The sequence below is a fragment of the Dipodomys spectabilis genome, unplaced genomic scaffold (genome assembly GCF_019054845.1).
Source record: "Dipodomys spectabilis isolate Male_0828 unplaced genomic scaffold, ASM1905484v1 ptg000069l, whole genome shotgun sequence".
NCBI lineage: Eukaryota > Metazoa > Chordata > Mammalia > Rodentia > Heteromyidae > Dipodomys > Dipodomys spectabilis.
Window position 1 is genome coordinate 19328881 of NW_024870746.1, and position 21005 is coordinate 19349885.

Genomic DNA, 21005 nt, shown 5'->3' on the forward strand with positions numbered 1-21005 from the left:
CACCCAGGCCTCGAGTTCAAGCCCTCAAACAGACAAAACAAACAAACAACAACAAAAACCAAACAAGTAGTGTTTCTGAACTATATGGACAGAGAACTACTAAAACAACTGGAATTTACTAAATACTAAAGATATATACGAACTATACAGAAAGAAACTATGTGTCTATATTAAGGTGAAAAATCTATTTTTCTCTTCCTTTCCTTTCCTTCCTTCCCTCCCTTCCTTTCTTTTTGCTAGTCCTGAAGCTTGAGCTCAAGGCCTGACTGTCCCTGAGCTTCTTTTGCTTAAGGTTAGCATTCCACTACTTGAGCCACAGCACCATTTCTGGCTTTTTCTGTTTAAGTGGTACTGAGGAATTGAACCCAGGGCTTCATGCATGCTAGGCAAACATTCTACCACTAAGCCACATTCCCAGCCTGATATTTTTCTTTTATTCTATCTATATAGTGAGTTATTTTTAAATGTAAAACAGCCCTTATGTTCTTGGCATAAATTCCCCATAATTACGAAGTATCATGTTATTTATATACTTTAGAATTCAATTTATTAATATTTTATATAAGATTTTTAAATCTTTGTTCATAAGGGACACTATTCTGTGAGTTTCTTCTCTGGTAAATGTCTTTTCAATCAGACATAAACCAACTGAGATTTTGTTTGTTCTTTTGCCAATTTTAGAAGCAGTTCAGGGAATTTTCCATTTCCTCTAAGATTCCAAATGTATTTGCATTCATTTATACCTATAAACTATGCAATTGTAGATAAAGGTCAGTACTAATTTTTACCACACAACAAATTAAAACTGTAGTAGCCCAAAAAGTCAAACTTGCAACAAGATAAGCAGTTTTTCACAGACCTGCTCCCCAAGGAAACAAATGTGATTCATTCTTGCTTTCCCTCACATTCTTTCCTTTCTCTCTCCCTTCTTACCTTACTATTTATTTACTTATAATCTACTTGCTTATCTATTATATATTTTGCAGTGCTGAGGATCAAATCCATGGCAACATAAAAGTGTTCCAAGCTGGGCACTGGTGGCTCACGCCTGTAATCCTAGCTATTCAGTAGGCTCATGGTTCAAAGCCAGCCCAAGCAGGGAAGTCCATGAGACTCTTATCTCCAATAAACCACTCAGAAAACTGGAAATGGAGCTGTGGCTCAAGTGATAGTGGTTGCCTTGAGCTGAAGAGCTGAGGGACAGAGTTTAAGCCCCACGACCAACAAAAAAAAGTGTTCCACCACTAAGCTATACATCCCCAACCTACAAGTTTATTTTAAAATAAAAACCATTTAAGTCTCCAGAAATAATCCTAAGGATAAATAGCAAATGGAAACATCTAATCAAGAATGTCTGAAAATTCAGTAACAATTGTTATTTGAACTGCCTTGGCTGAAGCCAGGAAGTAACTACATTCAAAGAGATCCACGATCTAAGAACACAGAGATCCCTCCACCTCAAGCTCAGTAATAACTTTCTTCCAAGTAAAAAACAGGAAGGACACTGACATTTCTCAGGCTGTCCATAGTTACCTGCTAATGAGACTAAGTTCTGTCCAAGGGCAGTTGAGACAGAAAGCACCACTGAAATACTGGGATCCTAATCACCCTGGCAAACCAAAAAGACCTCAGGTTACTGCCCCTCACCCATACAAGTTACTCCACATCTTTTCCTGGAGAAAGAATACATCTGCAACAGAGTACAAAAGCATTCAAGTCAAAAAGAGTACTCTCAAAGACTGCAAAGGCTCCTCTCAAAAACAGCAGGTTTCCTGGTGAAAGGGAATGGAGCATTTCTACACTCCAAGAATACCCAGGGCTAACCCATAATCCAGGAGAGATCCAGGGGAGATCCAGGAAAAGGACCAACTTGGAGGAGCTCTCCTGGTGTCAGAACAAGTATCAAATAATGACCCTGAAAACTACCTTCAAAGCCTCAATTTGATTGGATTAAATAGCCTTCAGAACCATTTGTGCCCCAAAGCACTGCTGGAAACAAGCAGTCAGCTGGAAATAGTGGAACTTAATAGCTGGGATGGTCAGGAAAGACAAATGATTATATGCACTGCCACATGGGTGACCAGGTATACCAAAGTAGTGTCTCTCTGAAGAGCATCAGTGGTGGGGGAAACTTAATCAACAACAACAACAAAAAAAATAATAAGCCCCCAAAAGAGTGAAATCAATACCCTTTCTTCCCTTCTTTCTCTTCACTTCCTCCCATCCCTTTTCCCTCCCTTCCCTCCTTCCCCTTTCTTCTTTCCTTCTTTAACATATGGCCTATAGACCAGGAAAAAAAGGAAAATAAACACAAATAGAAGAAACTACTTCAGAGTAACCAGACATGGATATATAACTTCGAGGAATGTAACTTCAAGGGAACCATTATAAATACATTCAGTCCAGCAAAGTGGCACACACCTGTAGTTCCATCTACTCTGGAAACAAAAGTAAGAGAATCAATGGTGGAGGAGCATGAGTTCAAGGCCAGCCCAGAAAACATAGTGAGACACTATCTCAGAAACAAAATAAAAAACCAAAAGAGCTGGAGGGGGGACACACAGCTCAAGTGGTAGAGTGCTTGCCTAGTACACATGGGGCCCCTGGTTTAGTTCCCAGAACCACACACACACACAAAAATGAGAGGAAGGAAGGAAGGAAGGAAGGAAGGAAGGAAGGAATGAAGGAAGGAAGGAAGGGAGGGGAGGGAGGGAGGGAAGGGAAGAGAGAAAGAGGGAGGGAAGGCATGCATGTACGAATTTAAAGAGCTAAAAAGGAAGCATGATTAAAGAAGCGAAGAAGGGTATGGTGACAGTTAAATAGAAGATGCTGCTGGGTGTGGTGGCCTACATTGGTAATCCTAGCTACACAAGAAACTCAGATCAGAAGGATCACACTTCAGCACCAACTCAGGTAAAAAGTTCGTAAGAATTCCCATAGCAGCTTGTACTATCCTAGCTATGGAGGAGGAGGATCAAGATTCAGGCTGGCCTGAGCAAAACTGAGACCCTATCACAAAAATAACCAGAGAAAACAGGGCACCAGCGGCTCACTGTAATGCTATTTAGTTACTCAGTAGGCTGAGATCTGAGGATCAAAGTTTGAGATCAGCCAGGGCAGAAAGCTGAAAGTGAAGGTGTGGCTTGAGAGGTAGAATGCCAGAGTTGAGTGAAAAAGCCAAATGAAAGCAAGAAGTATTGATTTCAAGCCCCAGTAGCAGCATAAAAATAACCAGAGCAATAGGGATGGGGGTCAGGTACCTGCCTAACAAGCATGAGGCCCAAATTCTAACTCTAGTATATCCCCCAGTAGAGAACACTGCTGGCGAGAGAATTTGAAATAAGAGAATTTTTTAAGTCACTAACAAGACTCATTAGGAGATGTGACCTGGCATTAGAAAGTATTAAGAAACTTGAGGATACATCAACAGAGATTACACAATCTAAAGGATAGAAAATAAAAAGGATGAAGAAAAACAGTGGAAGTATTGGGAGAAATGTGAGAGAAGGGGGGGGGGGGGGGAACACCTTGAAGAAATGACTAAAAACTTCCCAAATGTATTGAATTATTCTAACTTTATAAATCTAAGCTCAAAAACTCCAGGAAGAAATTCAGAGATCCACAGATTGGTTGTACTAATGCTGAGAGTCAAAGACAAGAAGAAAAATTTGAAAACAGCAAAATAAATCAGCTAGTTATTTAGAGGAACTAAGATTATTAACTAATTTCACAGCAAAGACATCGGAGACTAGAAAACAGAATAACAAGTTGTGCTCTGGTGGCTCACACCTGTAACCCTAGCTACTCAGGAGGCTGAGATCTGAGGATCATAGTTCAAAGCCAGCCTGGGAAAGAAAGTCCATGAGATTGTATCTCCAATAAACGCAGAAAAAGCCAAAAGTGTTGCTGTGGCTTGAGTGGTAAGAGTGCTAGCCTTGAGCACAGAAAGGCTCAGGGACAGAGCATAGACTATGAGTTCAAGCTCCAGGACACACAAAAAAGAAAAAAAAAAAGAAAACAGAATAACATTCCAAGTGTTTGAAGAAAAAACTCTCAACCAAAAATTCTATATCCAGTATTTTTTAAATAAATGAAATCAAACAAAGATATTTCGTGGCAGAAAAAAAAATTAAATATTGTTAGCTGGCTTGCCAGCTAATTCCCTTAATACTAAGGAAATTCCTTCAGGCTGAAAGCAAGTGACCACAGAAGCTAATCTGTATGACTGTACCTGACAAAACCCAAAGGACATCAATAAAGATAACTGTACAGATATAACATTTTAAGTGTATTTTCTTTCTTAACTGGTTTTTACAGGCCACTGCATAAAACAGTAAAAGTAAAAGTGTTGCTGAGTTGTTAATATATAGGAATTGAATATATTTACTAATAACACCAGTGAAGTGCAGAGTTAAAGAAATAACTACTGGTAGGAAAGTAAAAATTAATGTAAAGTTAATGTTGGAGTTATTATATTAATACATGACTGTATAACAAAAAGACATGATAGTCATATTAGAAAATTTGAGTAATGATTCTATATCTCACTGAAATTAATGAAGTATAAATTTGAACCGAATTCTTTTTTTTTTTTTTTTGGTTGGTCCTGGGGCCTGAACTCTGGGCCTGGGCCCTATCCCTCATCTCTTCAGCTCAAGGCTAGCACTCTACCACTTGAACCACAGCACCACTTCCAGCTTTTTTGCTTATGTGGTGCTGAGGAATAGAACCCAGGGCCTCATGTATGCAAGGCAAGCACTCTACCACTGAGCCACCCATAAATTAAAATGTGTATGATTAAATAAAAGAAAAAATATCCTCAAAAATACATACTGAAAAGCTTCACTAAACAAATTTAAATGCTCAATAAGAAAATGTATATTTTGGGGGGGAAACAGGGCGAGGGGAGATAGGAGGGCAGGAATGGTAAGGGGAAACAAAGGAGGAGGCAACAATGCTTGATAAGAAATGTACTCATTATCTTGCTCATGTAATTATAACCCCTCTATATGGTATTTTCACAATTAAAAAAACCAAACCAAAAAGAAAATGGCCATTTCTAAAAGCAATAAAACTAGCAGGAAAAAGATGCAAGGAACACAGAAAACAAAAAGGAAAAGGAGAGATGTATATCCACATATTTCAATAATGACATTAAATGTGAGTAAACTAAACAGGCCAATCAACAATAGGGATCATCAGCCTGGACTTTAATGGATATACAAATGGCCAATAAACATTAAAAGATGCCTATTATTAGTCACAAGGGAAATTCAAATCATAGCCATAAGAGGACAATACTTCACATTTATTAGAATGGCTATAACAAAGTCAAATAAAGAATGATGAAGAGCGAATAATACCAAAATACACTGCAACTATGTATGAAGATGGCATAATATCTAAATGAAAGCTGTTGATCAATAGAACATTATAGTGGGCCAGGGAAAGACAAAGCAATAGAGAAGGTTATTCTGATTAAAATATAATACATTCACATCCATGCCAAGGGGGAAAAAAGTACTGGCAAGAATGTGGAGTAATCAGAAACTTCATACATTGCAGGAAGAAATGTAAAATGATGTAGCGGTTGTGGAAAATAGTGTAGTAGTTCCTTAATCAATTAAACACAGAATTATCATATGAACCAGAAATTCTACTCTTAGACATACACGCAAGAGAAATATATATTCACTCAAAAATGTGTACATGACTGTCTATTGCAAAATTACTCAGAATAATCAAAAGGTAGAAACAATCCAAATGATGAATGGCTACATGCTATGACATAGATGAACCTTGAAAACATTATACTAAGTGAAAGCTTGTCACAAAAGACCATACAGGGGCTGGGAATGTGGCTTAGTGGTAGAGTGCTTGTCTAGCATACATGAAGCCCTGGGTTGGATTCCTCAGTACCACATGACAGAAAAGGCCGGATGTGGCACTGTGGCTCAAGTGGTAGAGTGCTAGCCTTGAGCAAAAGAAGCTCAGGGACTATACATACAGAAATATACAGAGATAGAAAGTAGATTAGTGGTTGCTTAGGACTGGGGAAAAGGGAATTCTAAGAAAACAAAGGTTGATAAAGGAATATATAGAATTTCATTTTTTTTAATTGTGAAAATACGGTAAAGAGGAGTTACAATTACATGGGCAAGGTAATGAGTACATTTCTTATCAAGCATTGTTGCCTCCTCCTTTGTTTCCCCTTCTCATCCCTTCCCATCTCCCCCCCCCCATCTACCTCCCTTGCAATTTCATTCTTTTTTTTTTTTTTTTTTTTTGTCGGTCGTGGGGCTTGAACTCTGGGCCTGGGCGCTGTCCCTCAGCTCTTCAGCTCAAGGCGAGCGCTCTACCACTTGAGCTACAGCGCCACTTCCGGTTTTCTGGTGGTTTATTGGAGATAGGAGTCTCACGGTCTCTCCTGCCCGGCTGGCTTTGAACCGCGATCCTCAGATCTCAGCCTCCTGAGTAGCTAGGATTACAGGCGTGAGCCACCAGCGCCCGGCTTGCAATTTCATTCTTAAGTAATGAAAATATTATAAAATTGACTGTTGGTGGCACTACCTGTGAAAATACTAAAAGGTACTAAATTATATAGTATGAGTAGGTGAATTGTATACTATATGAATTATATATGTATGTGAATTATATCTTAATGAAACTATTTTAAAAATGTAGTCCAGTCCTGGTCTCTGTATTTTCTTCATATTAAATAACCAAGGCATCACTGAATGACAGTAAAAGTTTACAGATCAAATGTGGTAACGACACTGATGAACAATCACATAAACTTGAGTCCACCACAAATGTGAACAGAAGACAACCTTCAGTCCCTTTGTTTAATCTTGAAGTTGCACTTAATTTACACTAAACTAGACTGATAAAGTCTTTGAAATAACAGATAAAAGGGAACTTTAAAATCAACACACAAAATAAAAAAAGAAGTAACATTATGTATGGTTGTTTTTAAGTTAATTGATTTTTAAAAATTAGTACAGTAAGATAATTTGGAATTTTTCCCTATATGGTTTTGTTGGTACTATCTTAAATGTGTCTTAATATAATGTATTGCCTATAGCTGAGTGCTGGTGGCTTATGCCTATAATTCTAGCTACTCAGAAGGCTGAGATCTGAGGATCGTAGCTCAAAGCCAGCCTGAACAAGAAAGTCTGTGATATTTTTATCTCTAATTAACCACCAGAAAACCAGAAGTGGAGCTGTGGCTCAAAGTGATAGAGCACTAACTTTGAGCAAAAAAGCTCAGGGATAATGCTCAGTTCTTGAGTTCAAGCTCCAGGACCAGCACCAAAAAATAAATACATACATATATATTATATATATCCACACACATATAGATATATACATATATACATATGTATATGTATCATTATGTGTTATATGTATGCATATGTATGCATGCATATATATCACATATCTCAACAAGTATAAGTACAATGAAATATTAATATACTGTTACAAACTTTCCTCTTCTTGTCCATCTTCAGTAAGATCAATGTGATAGACTTCTTAGGAATAATTAAGGTCTTTATTACTTCTCTATGTTTAAAGATAAATATTTGAAGGAGCAGGTATAATTATTTGTAACAGAAATAGTCTTATAGATCACATTTCCAATTACTTCTGCTCACATATTTGAAACCTAAAGTAAGATCTCATGTAGGAAGGATTCATGCTACAAATTATGGAACAAGCACTGTGTATCATAGCAACCTAGCAATACCACTTCCACTACAGTGACACGCTGAGGATGCAATCCAAGATTCTAATTTAAGAAACTGGCACAGAATATAGGACATGTAGCTTTTTTTGGCAATACCCCTAGAACATTAATAACTAAGAGTCTAAAATCAGCCTTTATTTGAAGCTTTGGAGACAAGGCTGTTATAAAGTAACAATGGATATATTTATTAACAAGTGACACAGCATTTTGACTAAATATGACATAGTTATGGTTCTGTGGTTTCATTACAATTAAAAATGGTGAGAAAAAATCGTAGACATCACACTTCTGTAAAGTTCAACCCATATACACTATCAGTTTGATAATTTAATAGAGTTCTTACCTAGAGCCAGTGGCCAGTGGCTTATACATGTAATCCTAGCGATTTAGGAGGCTGAGAGCTAGAGGATCCCAAACAGAAAAGTTAGTGAGACCCTATCTCCAATTAACCAGAAAAAAAGCTGGTTGAAGGTGTGGCTCAAGTAGTACAGCACTAGCTGTAAGTGAGTTCAAGATCCTGAGTTCAAGCCCTACTACAAAGAAAACTCTGAGATTACTATCTAAAGCTTTCAAAGGCATAAATAGTTGCATGCTTTAATCAACTACCATTCAAATATAAATATATCCACAACTATTCCATTATAGAAGTTAATTTTTATTTTAAAAAATTAATTGTGTTACCTTTTGTATGAACAAACTTTTTGATTATACAGCAAGAACAAGGAATGAAGATGAGCGGATAGGGCATGTTATAGAGATTCCTGGGATGTGGAACTTAGTAGGCCAAATGCTGAAACCAGTCTCCTGCCTAGGAGAATAAATGGAAGACTTGTATCATTTCCTTAATTCCATTTTAATGTAAAACCCACTATTCATTAAGAAAACATGTCTTTAGAAGTATCTTTAGTCTCATTTGAGACTTTTCAGGAAAAAGCAAATATTACAATGGTTATTTTCAGTTTTATAGCTGTGAAATTCTCTTTACCCTCTTTCCTGCCTATAACTCTTAAGCACCACCATCTACTCTACAGAATAAAGTATTACCTTCCTTAACAAGGTGTTCAAATCCTACAGCAGGCTCTATGCTGCAGAGACAACTTGATTCTCTCCATCACAGTTGAGCTTTGGAGCAGTGGGTATAAGGTTGGAATCAAAGAATTCTGACACTATATGAAAACTATTGCATTTATTTTGAAAAGATAGTGCATTCTTTTAATTGGATTTTATAAATTAATTAAATACACAGAAATAATTTCTTGTGGTTCAATCCCCAACACTAAAAAAAAAAACAATTATTTTAATATAAGGAATTTATAACTAAGGTTTCAAAGTAGTTAATTCAGTATTTCCAGGAATAAAACTTATATTTGGTAACAATTATACATTTATTTTCCTTGGGAAAATGCTATTTATATTATGTGAAATCAACAGATTACAGACTAACATACAATATACTGCATGATTTCGCCAACAGAAAAATATGGGAAGACGCTTGCAAGTTTGAGAGTTTTCCTGACAATAAGGAGTTTCATTTTCTACCTTTGTAATATATCTTGAGTTATTTTTAACAGTTACTTTTTTTTAAATAAAAATAAAGCCATTATAAAAGAACAGGATATTTAAGAATATGACATTCTTTAAATGAATTTATTTTAGAAAATTATGAAAACTTAAGACTCACTTATGACTCATAGCAACTATTGTACTCTAAATAGACATTTCCCCCCCTTTTTTTGACTGGGATTTGAACTCAGTATCTGGTGTTTTTGCTCACTGGCTTGTGCATTACCACCTGACTCACACCTCCAACCCCAAGGCATTACTTCTCTAGCTTTTACGACTCATACCTATAATCCTAGGATTATAGGTTCGAAGCCAGCCCAGGCAGAAAAGTCCCTGTGAGAGTCTTACCTTCAATTAAACACTCAAAAACAGGAAGTGGTGCTGTGGCTCAAAGTGGTAGAGTGCTAGCCTTGAGCAAAAGGACTCAAGGACAGAGCCCAGACCCTGAGTTCAAGCCCCACAACCAACCAAAAAGAAAAGGGGGTGGGGCTTTGAAGGCATGGCTAAGTTGGCAGAGCACTAGCCAATGAGTGAGAAAGTGTCAGATACCAAGTCCAAGTACTAACTTGGACCTAAAAAAAAGAAAAAAAAGCAGTTCTCAAAATGTGTAGGATCACCTGAGAGGGATAACAAAATTTCCTACAAAGGAAATATGCCTATGGGAAATAAATGTACCAGAGATCTATCCCATTGTTACACTTGCTACTTAAGTTCCAGTTTGAATTCAAAGTTAAAGCTAGTTCATTCACTGGAAACACAAATACGTCTGAAAAGCTACTTACGGTGATGACAGAATAATTTCATCTTGTCTGGAGTTTTTTAATAAGAATAAAAATCAGTAGTATAAAGTGATAGATGAATTAGCCCAGTTGACTTTTACATACAAGTCTGATATCTTGCCCCAATTTATTTCCCTTTCTCAAACTGGGAAAAATTGATCAGAAAGACTGTGTTACAAAAAAAAAAAAAAAAGAAGAAGAAGACATTAAGACAAGTATGCTCCAATTTTCTTTTTTTGGGTCCGGTCATGGGCCTGAACTCTGGGCCTGGGCACTGTCCCTCAGCTCTTCAGCTCAAGGCTAGCGCTCTACCACTTGAGCCACAGCGCCACTTCCGGCTTTTTTTTCCTTTTGCTTATGTGGTACTGAGGAATCGAACCCAGGACCTCAGGCATGCAAGGCAAACGCTCTACCACTGAGCGACGATCCCAGCCCCAAAGATTCTCTGCTTTAAAAGCTTTTAGAAAAGATGCTCTGGTGGGCCTTATGTCTTCTTACAACTTCAACAGATATCTTTAGAAAAGTCTACTGAAATTTTTAAAAATCCAGTCAGTTTGGCTAATCAAATAAAGCCTATTTATTTTTATCCTGTTCACTTTTACCAGTTTAGAGGTACACAGCTAACAATGAGTTCAAATAATCTTTCAACTCTGGTAATAACCATAAGACTAAAACATTCTTTACTAATAAATGTGAAATAAAGGCAAAACTAAACATAAAATATGATTTCTGAAACTATAAGATTTTATATTCCTGCCCAGTCATTAAAAAATTAGCTTCAGGCATTTAATGATTACTCATTATCTATGTTTGTCAACTAGAGAGTATCTGAGGACTAAAACCTCTCATTTCTCCTCCCTTCTTTATAGAAAGCTTTCTGATTAAGTAACTAAAATGCTAATTTACTTGAACAAGAGTGAATCAATTCCTAAGGAGGCTGAAAAGAATGACGTCTGAGGTCCCAATTAGCACTAGGAAGGCTCAACTAACTAGATGATGTGGCTCTGTAGAGTAGGTGCAACTTGCATTGCCATTCCAGTAGGAGGAGTATGTTCCCAAGAAATCAATGGTCTTCAGTACCCAAATCAGAAATAGGTTCTCTGAATTTCATCGTGTGAACCTATTATCATAGCAAACAAAAAAAAGTAGCTTTCTTTTCTGAATCAAAATTACAAGATTTCTAAAATTCCTTAATCACTCAAAAAGCCCACATAAACAAATTCCTTCAGGGAAGAGTTAAAAAAGATAGACCTAAGAAAAGTCTTAAAACTGCTTATTAGTCAGGTTATCCTGCTAGAACAAGTAGTCTGCTTTGCATAAACCCAGCCTGACATGTAAAAGTCTTCCAGCAATTAGGTTTCTTGTTACCTAATAATGCACTAAAAGTAATTATATGTTTTAAATCTCTTCCTTTCATCTCCTTCAAGTATATCCTTATATATAGATTGTACCTCAAAATTTTTAAAGTAATATTAACAAATCATTTCAATTTATTCCATTTTAAGTATGTACATGTCAATGAGAGTCAACTTTGTGTTTCTTTTCCACGCAAACCTTACAAGTAACTCTCCTACCAACAAATCAGTTGACCACTCGTACTAGTCATTGGCAAAAAACAAGAGCAAACTCCTTTGTTTTAAACCTATATTTACACTTATCCCAGTATGAAGACTCAGAATTTCAGTTCATTTTAGTAATAATTAAAATAAAAAAAGCGGGCTGGGAAGGTGGCTCAGTGGTAGAGTGCTTGCCTTGCATGCATGAGGCCCTGGGTTCGATTCCTCAGCACCACATAAGCAGAAAAAGCCAGAAGTGGTGCTGTGGCTCAAGTGGTAGAGCGCTAGCCTTGAGCTGAAGGGCTGAGGGACAGCACCCAGGCCCAGAGTTCAAGCCCGACAACTGACAAAAAAAAAAAAAATTAAAAAGCAAATAAAACAGATGAGCATCACTTTTTTTTTTTTTGGGTCCAGTCGTGGGGCCTGATCTCTGTCCCTCAGCTCTTCAGCTCAAGGCTAGGGCTCTACCACTTGAGCCACAGTGCCACTTCCGGGTTTTTTCTTTTTGCTTATGTTGGTGCTAAGGAATCGAACCCAGGGCCTCAGGCATGCAAGGCAAGCGCTCTACCACTGAGCCCACTTCCCAGCCCCAAGCATCACTTTTTTGTAGAGATCATCAAACACTACTAAAAAAAAATACAATGAATGGGAAGGGGGAACAGGGAGACTAGAAGACAACCAATACCTAATTTCTTTTGTCTACAGGACCACATTTATTATGCACAGAGCACTCTATTTGGTACTACAATGAAGTTGAGAAAACAAATAATGACTCCTTTTCCATCTCATTCTAGAAAGAGAACATCTTATGTAACAACTGAACATTCATCCCAAACAAATACACATACTGCTCAAAGTGGTTAGCAGAAAAAACAAAGAAAAACTAGGAGCATGAAGTAAAAATGGCCCTGGCTCATCACAGCCCTACCTTCAATAAAAAGCTGTGAAACTGGCATGGTAGTCATGTAATCATAGCTACTTTGGAGGTAGAGATTAGGAAGACAGAGGTTCAAGGCCAGCCTGAACAAAAAGTTAATGAGAACTCCCATCTCCATCAAAAGCTGAATATGGTAATATGCATCTGTCATCTAATTTATTTAGGAAGCATAGTACGTAAATTGTGGTCCAAGACAGAGCAAAAATGCAAGGCCTTATTTTTATTTTTTTGGTAGTGCTAGGGTTTGACCTTAGGGCTTCAGCTAGCTTCTGCTAGGCTGGTATGAAATTGCTGAGTCACATATAAAATATTATCTCCCCCCACCCCAACACATACACACTGGTTAATTTTATAACAGAATCTTGTTTCTGCCCAGATGTACACCTACTTTAGGCTTGCTAGGGTCACTGGGATCACAGGCTCTTACAGCCACTGTGTCCAGCTTCCCTTCCATGGGAACAGAGTCTTGAAGATTTTTCTTCTGCAGTTAGCCTGGCATGAGCTATGAGTACCAGCTATGAGTACCAGCTATGAGCTGAGAAGAAAATCTACTAAACTTTTTCTTCCCAGGATGACCTCAAACAATGATCCTCTCCTTCTCACCCTCCCAAGTAACGAGGATCATAGGTTTGAGTCATGAGTGCCCTGGCTGCAAGACCCTATTTTTTAAAAAAAGAAAAAAAAAAAGGAAGAGCTTGGAGGCAAGGCCCTGAATTCAAACCCCATTACCATTAGCACCACCATCACCACACACACACACACACACACACACACACAATTTGTGGTCAAGATGAAGGTACAGGTGGCTCCTGCCTATAACCTTAGCTATTCAGGAGGCTGAGATCTGAGGGTTTCCATTCAAAGCCATCCCAGGTAGAAATATCCAAACAATTCTTATTCCCAATTAACCTCCAAAAAGCTGGAAGTGGAGCTGTGGCCCAAGTAGTAGAACACTAGCCTTGAACAAAAAAGCTAAAGGACAGTGCCTGGGCTCTGAGTTCAAGCCCCAGTACCAACACACACACACACACACAAAGTAAAATGATAGACATGAAAACATTCTATAGAAAAATACTTCTTGATACCAAATAACTAAGGCAGGATCATAAACACAGTTAAGTTCATTTGTTCAATACCTTTTATTCAACATATTCAGCAGTAATATTAAGTCTAGATCTTCAAGAGGTAGAATAGAATGTACAAGTCAATTTTACATTCTGAACTGGAGTCATCATCACCTGTTATTCAGAATTATGGGATTCAAACCAGACAAAACTCTACCATATCGTCTCAATTTTACTGGCCTGGCCTGTTCAGCCTCAGCTCTAAAAATTTTACCATAGAGAACTGGCCACTTAGACCTAATGGTAATAGTTGGGCTTCAATTGTGATAATTCATCTAAATCTATTACACAGAATCATCTCATCACACCTAAAAATCCAGACTTTATTCTTCCCTAAAGGAAAGCCGATGATTAGCAGCCATAGGGGGCAGCAAAATGAGTGAAATGTAAATATCAGGAGGTGAAGTGAGGGCAGGAAATGTTAATGGGTTGGGTAATGAGCCATGAGTATGAGAGAGAAAAGGACACAGTCTCAATTAATGAATTAAATCAATAGACAATGCTAAACCAGTGATTCTCAATCCTAACTTCACATTAGATTTACCCAAAGGAACTTTAAAAAACACATATACCTCATTTCTACCTCAGACCAATTAATTTAGAACCTCTTGGGACTGAGACCCAGGTATATTTTTTTAAAAGCTTGACAAGTACAAAAAAAAAAAAGTTTGACAAGTACATAGCAAGGACTAAAAACTAGAGTGCTAAATAGATAAAAATACAAGTTAGTCTCTATCTTCAGTTCCTTATCATTGTAAAAGCTAGATTGAAGGAATAAACACACACTTACTATTTTTCAAACTATTTGGTTGATAAACTTTGTCTTTGAAATTCAAGGGAGCAGTAACTACAAAGACTTACTCATTTTTGTGATTTTTATCAAGAGAAAAATGTTCTTGCAGGTGAAAATGATTAAACTGAAGTTCAAAGGGGTTAAACAACTAGATCAAAGCAATTGTGACTCATCACTGATGCAAGAAAGCAATTTAAATCTACTAGTTAGAGGATGGTACTCTACCCCAATGGTCAACCAACTTGTCATACACATTTTTCCTGGGCTGCCACTTCATTGAGTTAGACACCTCAAAAAATAATCCAAAATTAAGAATCAAAAAAGGCAATAAAATAGGAGAGACAATAGAATCCTAAACAGGAATTCTGGGGTTGTCAACTTATATAGAAAAGCTTTTTCTTGATGTGAGCACAAACACTAAACACTATATTTAGCAATTTCTCTAAAGAAAAGTATATCCTAAAAAAGTAGGAAAAAAATTAAGTCTCCAAGAAGGGATTTAACAGTCCTATAAGAAAACAGTCCTGAAATAACTAAAATGTCATATCCCTTTGAAAACATATCTCTTTATGTATTCAGATTAATTTCAACTCACCTATTAAATCCTGAGTATTAAATTATAGTAGTACTGTGCCCCTATCACAAGATAGTTGTGAAACTTCATATCATGTCAATGTTCTTGTTCCACATCAACTTAGAAGACCACCTACCTCAAGAAGACGATCAATAATTTTTTCCCTTTAGGAAGATAGCTTTAACTAAGCAAGGCACTTCAATTAGCAACATTGTTCAGGCCTCAGTACTTTGCATGGAACCCAGTTTCCAAGAGTAGACCAATGAAGAATCTGAATGATATATCCCAAGGGGCCTTCAATCTCAAAACCAGTTTCATATTGTTCTTTGTTGCCTCCTGGCTATACCCTGGAACAAATGTATGTCTATACAATTTTGATTTGTTCTATTACTTTGATTTAAAAAAGAGAAAAGTATTCTTACTACAGCTTTTAGTATCTTAAAGTCTTAACTCTACCCTATTTTCATTTCATTTATGCATGAAAAAGAATGCTACAGCTCTACCTCACTTCACTTAAATCATCTACTTAAAAAAATTTACTACTTAAGTAATCCTATTAATAATCCTTTTAATCTGTATTTTTCAAATATCAAAGAGAATAGGAACTAACATTCTTTGCCTATTTTTAGGCACTTAAATTATTTCACCTAATCCTCTCAATCCCAGGGATAGAAGGTATTATCCCCATTTCACAGATAAGGAAAATGACTCCAAAAGCCTTCAATTTACCTTTGACCTAAGGATAACCTCAGTAACCCATTTTTTTCTACCACATTGCTTTCAAATTTACGTAAAACAAATTAACAAAAATACTGAAATCTTCAGAACTGAGTCCCAATATCAGTTTCGACACCATCCAGATATTGTCACAGACTGAAACTAAATCTGTTTATGCCTCAATTTTCTCGTCAATAAAATGAAATAGGATGACCCAATAAAATATATTTGTATAACTATACTGAGCCAGAGACTGTGAAAAAGCAGGCAACAAAGGACTAAAGGTTGCACTGGTTATGAGCAATACTGTTTGAAAATTAAAGATAAGGAAAAAGTAAAATAATTTTAAAATGCTAAATTATTATGTAAGTGTAAGACAGCAGGCTACTTTACCAAACAAATTCGTCTGAAAACAAATTTAAAAAATAGGTTAGAGTAAAAAAAAAAACAACTCTGCCTACTATGAATAGTTACGTTTTAAGTTTCCAAAGTAGTAGTTTCCAAATGAAAAGTTTACAGTGAAAAATTAGTCCCATGCTAATGTAAAATTCCAATAAAAATGCTAAATATTTCCCATTTTATTTTCTAGCATCTAGCTCTCAAAGGGGTGTGCATAATTAACGTAACAAAGGATAGTGTTGATAAATATTTACACTTTACAATATAAAGCAGTTTAATTTTTGGAACCCACATAACAGTTTTTCTCTCATCTTCTTTTTTTTTGGGGGGGGGGGGGGGCTGTGGGCCTTGATCTCTGGGCCCCGGGCACTGTCCCTCAGCTCTTCAGCTCAAGGTTAGCACTCTACCACTTGAGCCACAGCACCACTTCCAGCCTTCTGGTGGTTTATTCTCCAATAAAGAGTCTCGTGGGCTTTCCTTCTTGGGCTAGCTTTGAACCATGATCCTGAGAACTCAGCTTCATGAGCAGCTAGGATTACAGGCATGAGCCACTGGCACCCAGCTCTCTCATCTTTTTAAAGGCTTATTTATTAAATACTTTCCTTAATTTATTTTGAACATTTTCACCATCAAACTTTTGTAATGAAACAATTTTGCAAAAAGAAACTTCCTATAGATGAAAAAGTCAGATTATTTTGTTAATCCTTACTCATAGTATACTTTAAGGAAAAGTTTTTGGCACCTTTCCAGTTACAACCCATGTAGACAAAGTGTAACTTAAGCAGGCTTGGTATAAACACTTGAAAGATCTCGGATGCCCATGTATATCAGAATCATCCACAGTAAGATTATATTGCTGAGCAGGAAGAAAAATTCTTCTATACACATACTAAAAGGCTTTCCACTGTTTTTTGTTAAAGCCACAAATGGAAAAAACTACTACTGACAGAAAAAATATACAACATTGTGGTACCAAGAACACTGCCAAGTCCAGTAGTGCCTGTGGCTCCCACCTGTCATCTTTGGGTACCTTGGGAGGCTGATAGTTGGGGTGGAGGTTCAAGGTCAATGCTGACCTTGAATGTGAGACCCCTCCTCTACAAAAAGCTGGACTTGGTGCCTGTTATTCTGTTAGTGGGAAACCTAACATAGGTGGTTCACCTGTGCCAACGCAGAAAGAGAAACCTAATATGAAATAAAGGAAAAACCAGGGCTAGAAGTATAGCTAAATGGCAAGAGTACCTGCTTAGCAAATGCAAGGCCCTGAATTCAAAACCCTGTACCACAAAAAAACAGACAAGAAAACAAACAAACAAAAACACTGCCAACTAGCAAACAAAGCAAATGAATTTTTCAAAAGATCACTTGTCAAGGATTTTGGCACTTGGCGTAAAAGTAGTTTCTCCCATTAGTAGGTAATTCCAAGAAAGGGCTTTAAGTCTGTATAAATGTATCTTGAGGAAGTGAAGCTGTACCTCCAGTGGTAGAGTGCTAGCCTTGAGCTGAAGAGCTCAGGGACAGCACTCAGGCCCAGAGTTCAAGGCCCACGACCGACAAAAAAAAACAAAAAAAACAAAAAAAACAAATAAATGTATCTTGAATAATTCCTTGTGTAGCATTCTTTGCTTTGATGTACATATCTAAAAATCAATCAAAAGTTCTAATTTTATTATTTTCTCTTTACTAATGAGCAAATACTATAAACAAAAACATTTAAGTCACCGTCAACTTGTTGAACCAAACACCATATACTTAGATGGTTACTGATTCCATGCAAATTTTTTTGGTCAGGCTTTTAAAATGTTTTAAGGTTGTATCACCTGCTTGAGATTAATCACATATTTGATATTCACATACTTTACTAAACAAAAGTGAAAATGAACAATACTAGAAATCAGAATGTATTACTAAAAAACCAAATTACATATGAAAAAATGCTATTACTAAACTTTCAAATGAAAAAAAACTAGTTGACAAATTCATGAAAAAAATCAAAAGCAATAAAAATAATCATGTTTCCATTGAAGGAAAAAATGTAAATCTACGAATAGCAATTTAATATCCTAATAGCTAAGATAATATTTTCATTAGCTATTACCTTACTGAAGTCTTAGCAATGTCCTGGACTAGGCTAGGTAAACTTTTTTTTAATATCTAAACAATAGTGCTTTATTGAAAAAGGTTAGCTTAAATGGGTAAAAACTTGCTGTGTAAAATAAGTGTTTTCAAAATACATTACTATAGGCAGAGATTATCTCTCTAGTGAAAAAGCAATTATGGGGGACTTGAAAGTGTGAGGCACAGGCCCTCCCAAAGGCTAGGTAAATTTTAACAATTTTAGCATGCTAAGAAGAAATCAAATAATAAAGGCACCAGCAGAAACTAAACATATCTTCAAACCTCTTCTTAAAAACCAATTTGATTCTGGCTCTAAGATGTCCTTGATTTAGAAGCACTCCACAGGCAGGGCAGTGTAGGATCTGAATAGGGTTCCAAACCTATTGTAGGTCAAGTGTGATTTGATCCGGGGGTTTTCTTTAGACTCCTAGCCAAAAAAAAAAAAGGGCTGAATTCATAGGCCCAAAGGCAAATCAGAACCAGATTAGCCTTGAAGGGGATGCTGGATCCTTTTCAAATGAACTGAAAAATCTGCTGAACATTTATCTATTTTAATAGGAACTTTTCTTTTCCTGGCCTTGTAAAATAGATGTAGATTTCTATCAGGTTTCTTTTGTGGCAAGTAATTTTAATGTCTAGGAACATAATCATAGTGACTTCTATGTCATAAAAAGCAAAGACTGAAAATTGTTAAGATGAAAAGCCATTAATTCTCAAATAAGCAAGAACCAACTTACTGAAAAGCTTCTAGACCTAGTGGGAAAAGTAAGAAAGAGCCAAAAGGAGTGCCAAGCACTCCTGCTAAGCATTAGGCATGGATACCAATTTGAATTACTGTACAAACCTTACAAAGTCCCTGGTAATCACTACCCTGGGAACTAAATTCCCACTTCACTGCAAAGCAATTACTACCCATCTATTCCCTTATACCTCTCCAAATTGATAGTGTGTATCCTTTCTGAACGAGAATTTTGCAGACTATCGTTAGAACGTAAAGATCCAGGGAAAATAAGGTACGAAAACCGGTTCGATCTCTAGGCATTTTCCTTACAGATAACATCTAAAGGTCAGCTAACTTTTGACCACTGTTCGCAGGAGGATTCCTGATCCGCTAACTTAGGAACGATCGACGGGAAGCCGAGTTCAGAGAAGACCAGCTTGATAATGGGAAAAGTAAAGCACGAGCAAGGAGTGGTCAAAACGAGTAGCAGAGACCCGGTAAAGTGGGGTGGGAAGGTCAGACAGATCTTAAAAGACGAGAGACGGGCGTAGAAGGGAACCTCCGCCTCCGGGGACGCCAGGGTGTCCGCGGGAACGCGGGTCCCGGCCAGCGCGCAGGTGGGCAGGGGTGGTGGCCACGCGGACGCCCAGAGTTCTGATGAGCGGGGGAGAAGGCAAGAGCAAACCTCTGCGCACCCCAAGGTATCAGAACTGAGGTGTGTATGGGGGGGGATCAGGGTACCGTGGGGGAGCGCGGTTCACACCGCCGCGATCCCCAACGGAGCAGGAACCCCCGAGCCCCGCAGGAAGCGGCTCGGCAGGCCCCCACCCGGCGGGGGGAGCTTACCTTTGAGCTGGGGTAAGGGGTGCAGCTCCGCCTGGCTGCCCTGGCTGCGGAACTGCGAGGAGCCCTGCGAGCGCTTCTGTCTCTGCGCCTTGCGCACCGATTTCCGGGTGAAGCCGTCCACTTTCTCCGAAGCCGAGATGGCGGCGGCGCTGGCGGCCCCCACCGCCGGCGGCGGCAACGACGACGACGACGACATCTCCGCGGCGCTGGCGCTTGGCAGCTCCGGCTGCGGCTTGCACGGCGGCCCGGACCGCGGCGGCGGCGGCGGCGACGGCGGGAGGAGGAGGCGGAGCGGCGGCCACCGGAGCCCGCAACCCCGGCCGCACCGTCCTCCCGCTCCCCGGAGCCACCGAGCTTCTCCTCGCCGCCCGACAACGCCTCACGGCCGCATCTCCACGCCGGAGCCGCCGGGTCCCCGCCGCGCGGCGCTCTCCCGGGGCAGGCGGAGGGATGGGCGGGGGCGGAGGGGGTGAAGAAGTTGTTGACTCCGGGCGCGCAGGGCGGGTGGAAGGGAGCCCGAAGTTGGGACGCACCGAGGCGGCCAGGGGGCAGGGGCGCGGACGCCGAGCGCGCCTGCCGTCCCCTCAGTCCCCGTCAGCCGCCGGCCCGGCCCGCACCTCAGCGGCTGCTGCCAGCGCCGTCCGCCCTGCCTGAAGCCTTCTCCCGGGGCGCTGCCATCGCGGGTCCTTCGGAGCCACCACCGCCGTGCCCTCTCTGTCCTGTCAGCGCGCGCTCCTCATCGCGGGACCACCCGCCCGGCGCGCACGCACTCGCCCCGGGCTGCGCGGCGCGGTCCGAACCTCTTCCCCCAGGCGCCCGGCGGCCGCCCACGGAGAACCCCCGGCGAGCGACCGCTACTACTTGGGAAGGTGGTTGGTTCGGGAGGGGAGGGGGGGGGGGTGAAATGTGTGTGCGTGTGCGCGCGCGCAAAGGCGCGCGGCCCAGGGGACGGGCCTCGCGGGGAGGTGGGGGGGAGGAGTTTGACTGACAACTTCCGCGGGGTCCCGCCAGCCTCTCGAGACTCCGGAGGGGCGGGAAAGCATGCCAGTTCTCTTAACCAATCGCAGGGCGAAGCGGCAGAAACGGAGTGAGGCGGGGCCTCCTAGGTAGTCAATCAAGTATCTGGGGCTA

General features: G+C 39.4%; 1 protein-coding gene across 1 annotated transcript in view; it reads right to left on the reverse strand.

Annotated features, from left to right (window-relative positions):
- The window catches only part of Ppp2r5a (protein phosphatase 2 regulatory subunit B'alpha), a 60793-nt gene extending 40666 nt beyond the window's left edge, over nt 1-20127 (reverse strand). Inside the window, exon 1 of the mRNA XM_042681802.1 lies at nt 19875-20127. Coding sequence (XP_042537736.1) covers nt 19875-20070 — 196 coding nt within the window. The 5' untranslated portion in view covers nt 20071-20127. The remainder of the gene's footprint in view (nt 1-19874) is intronic.
- Nucleotides 20128-21005: the final 878 nt, after the last annotated feature.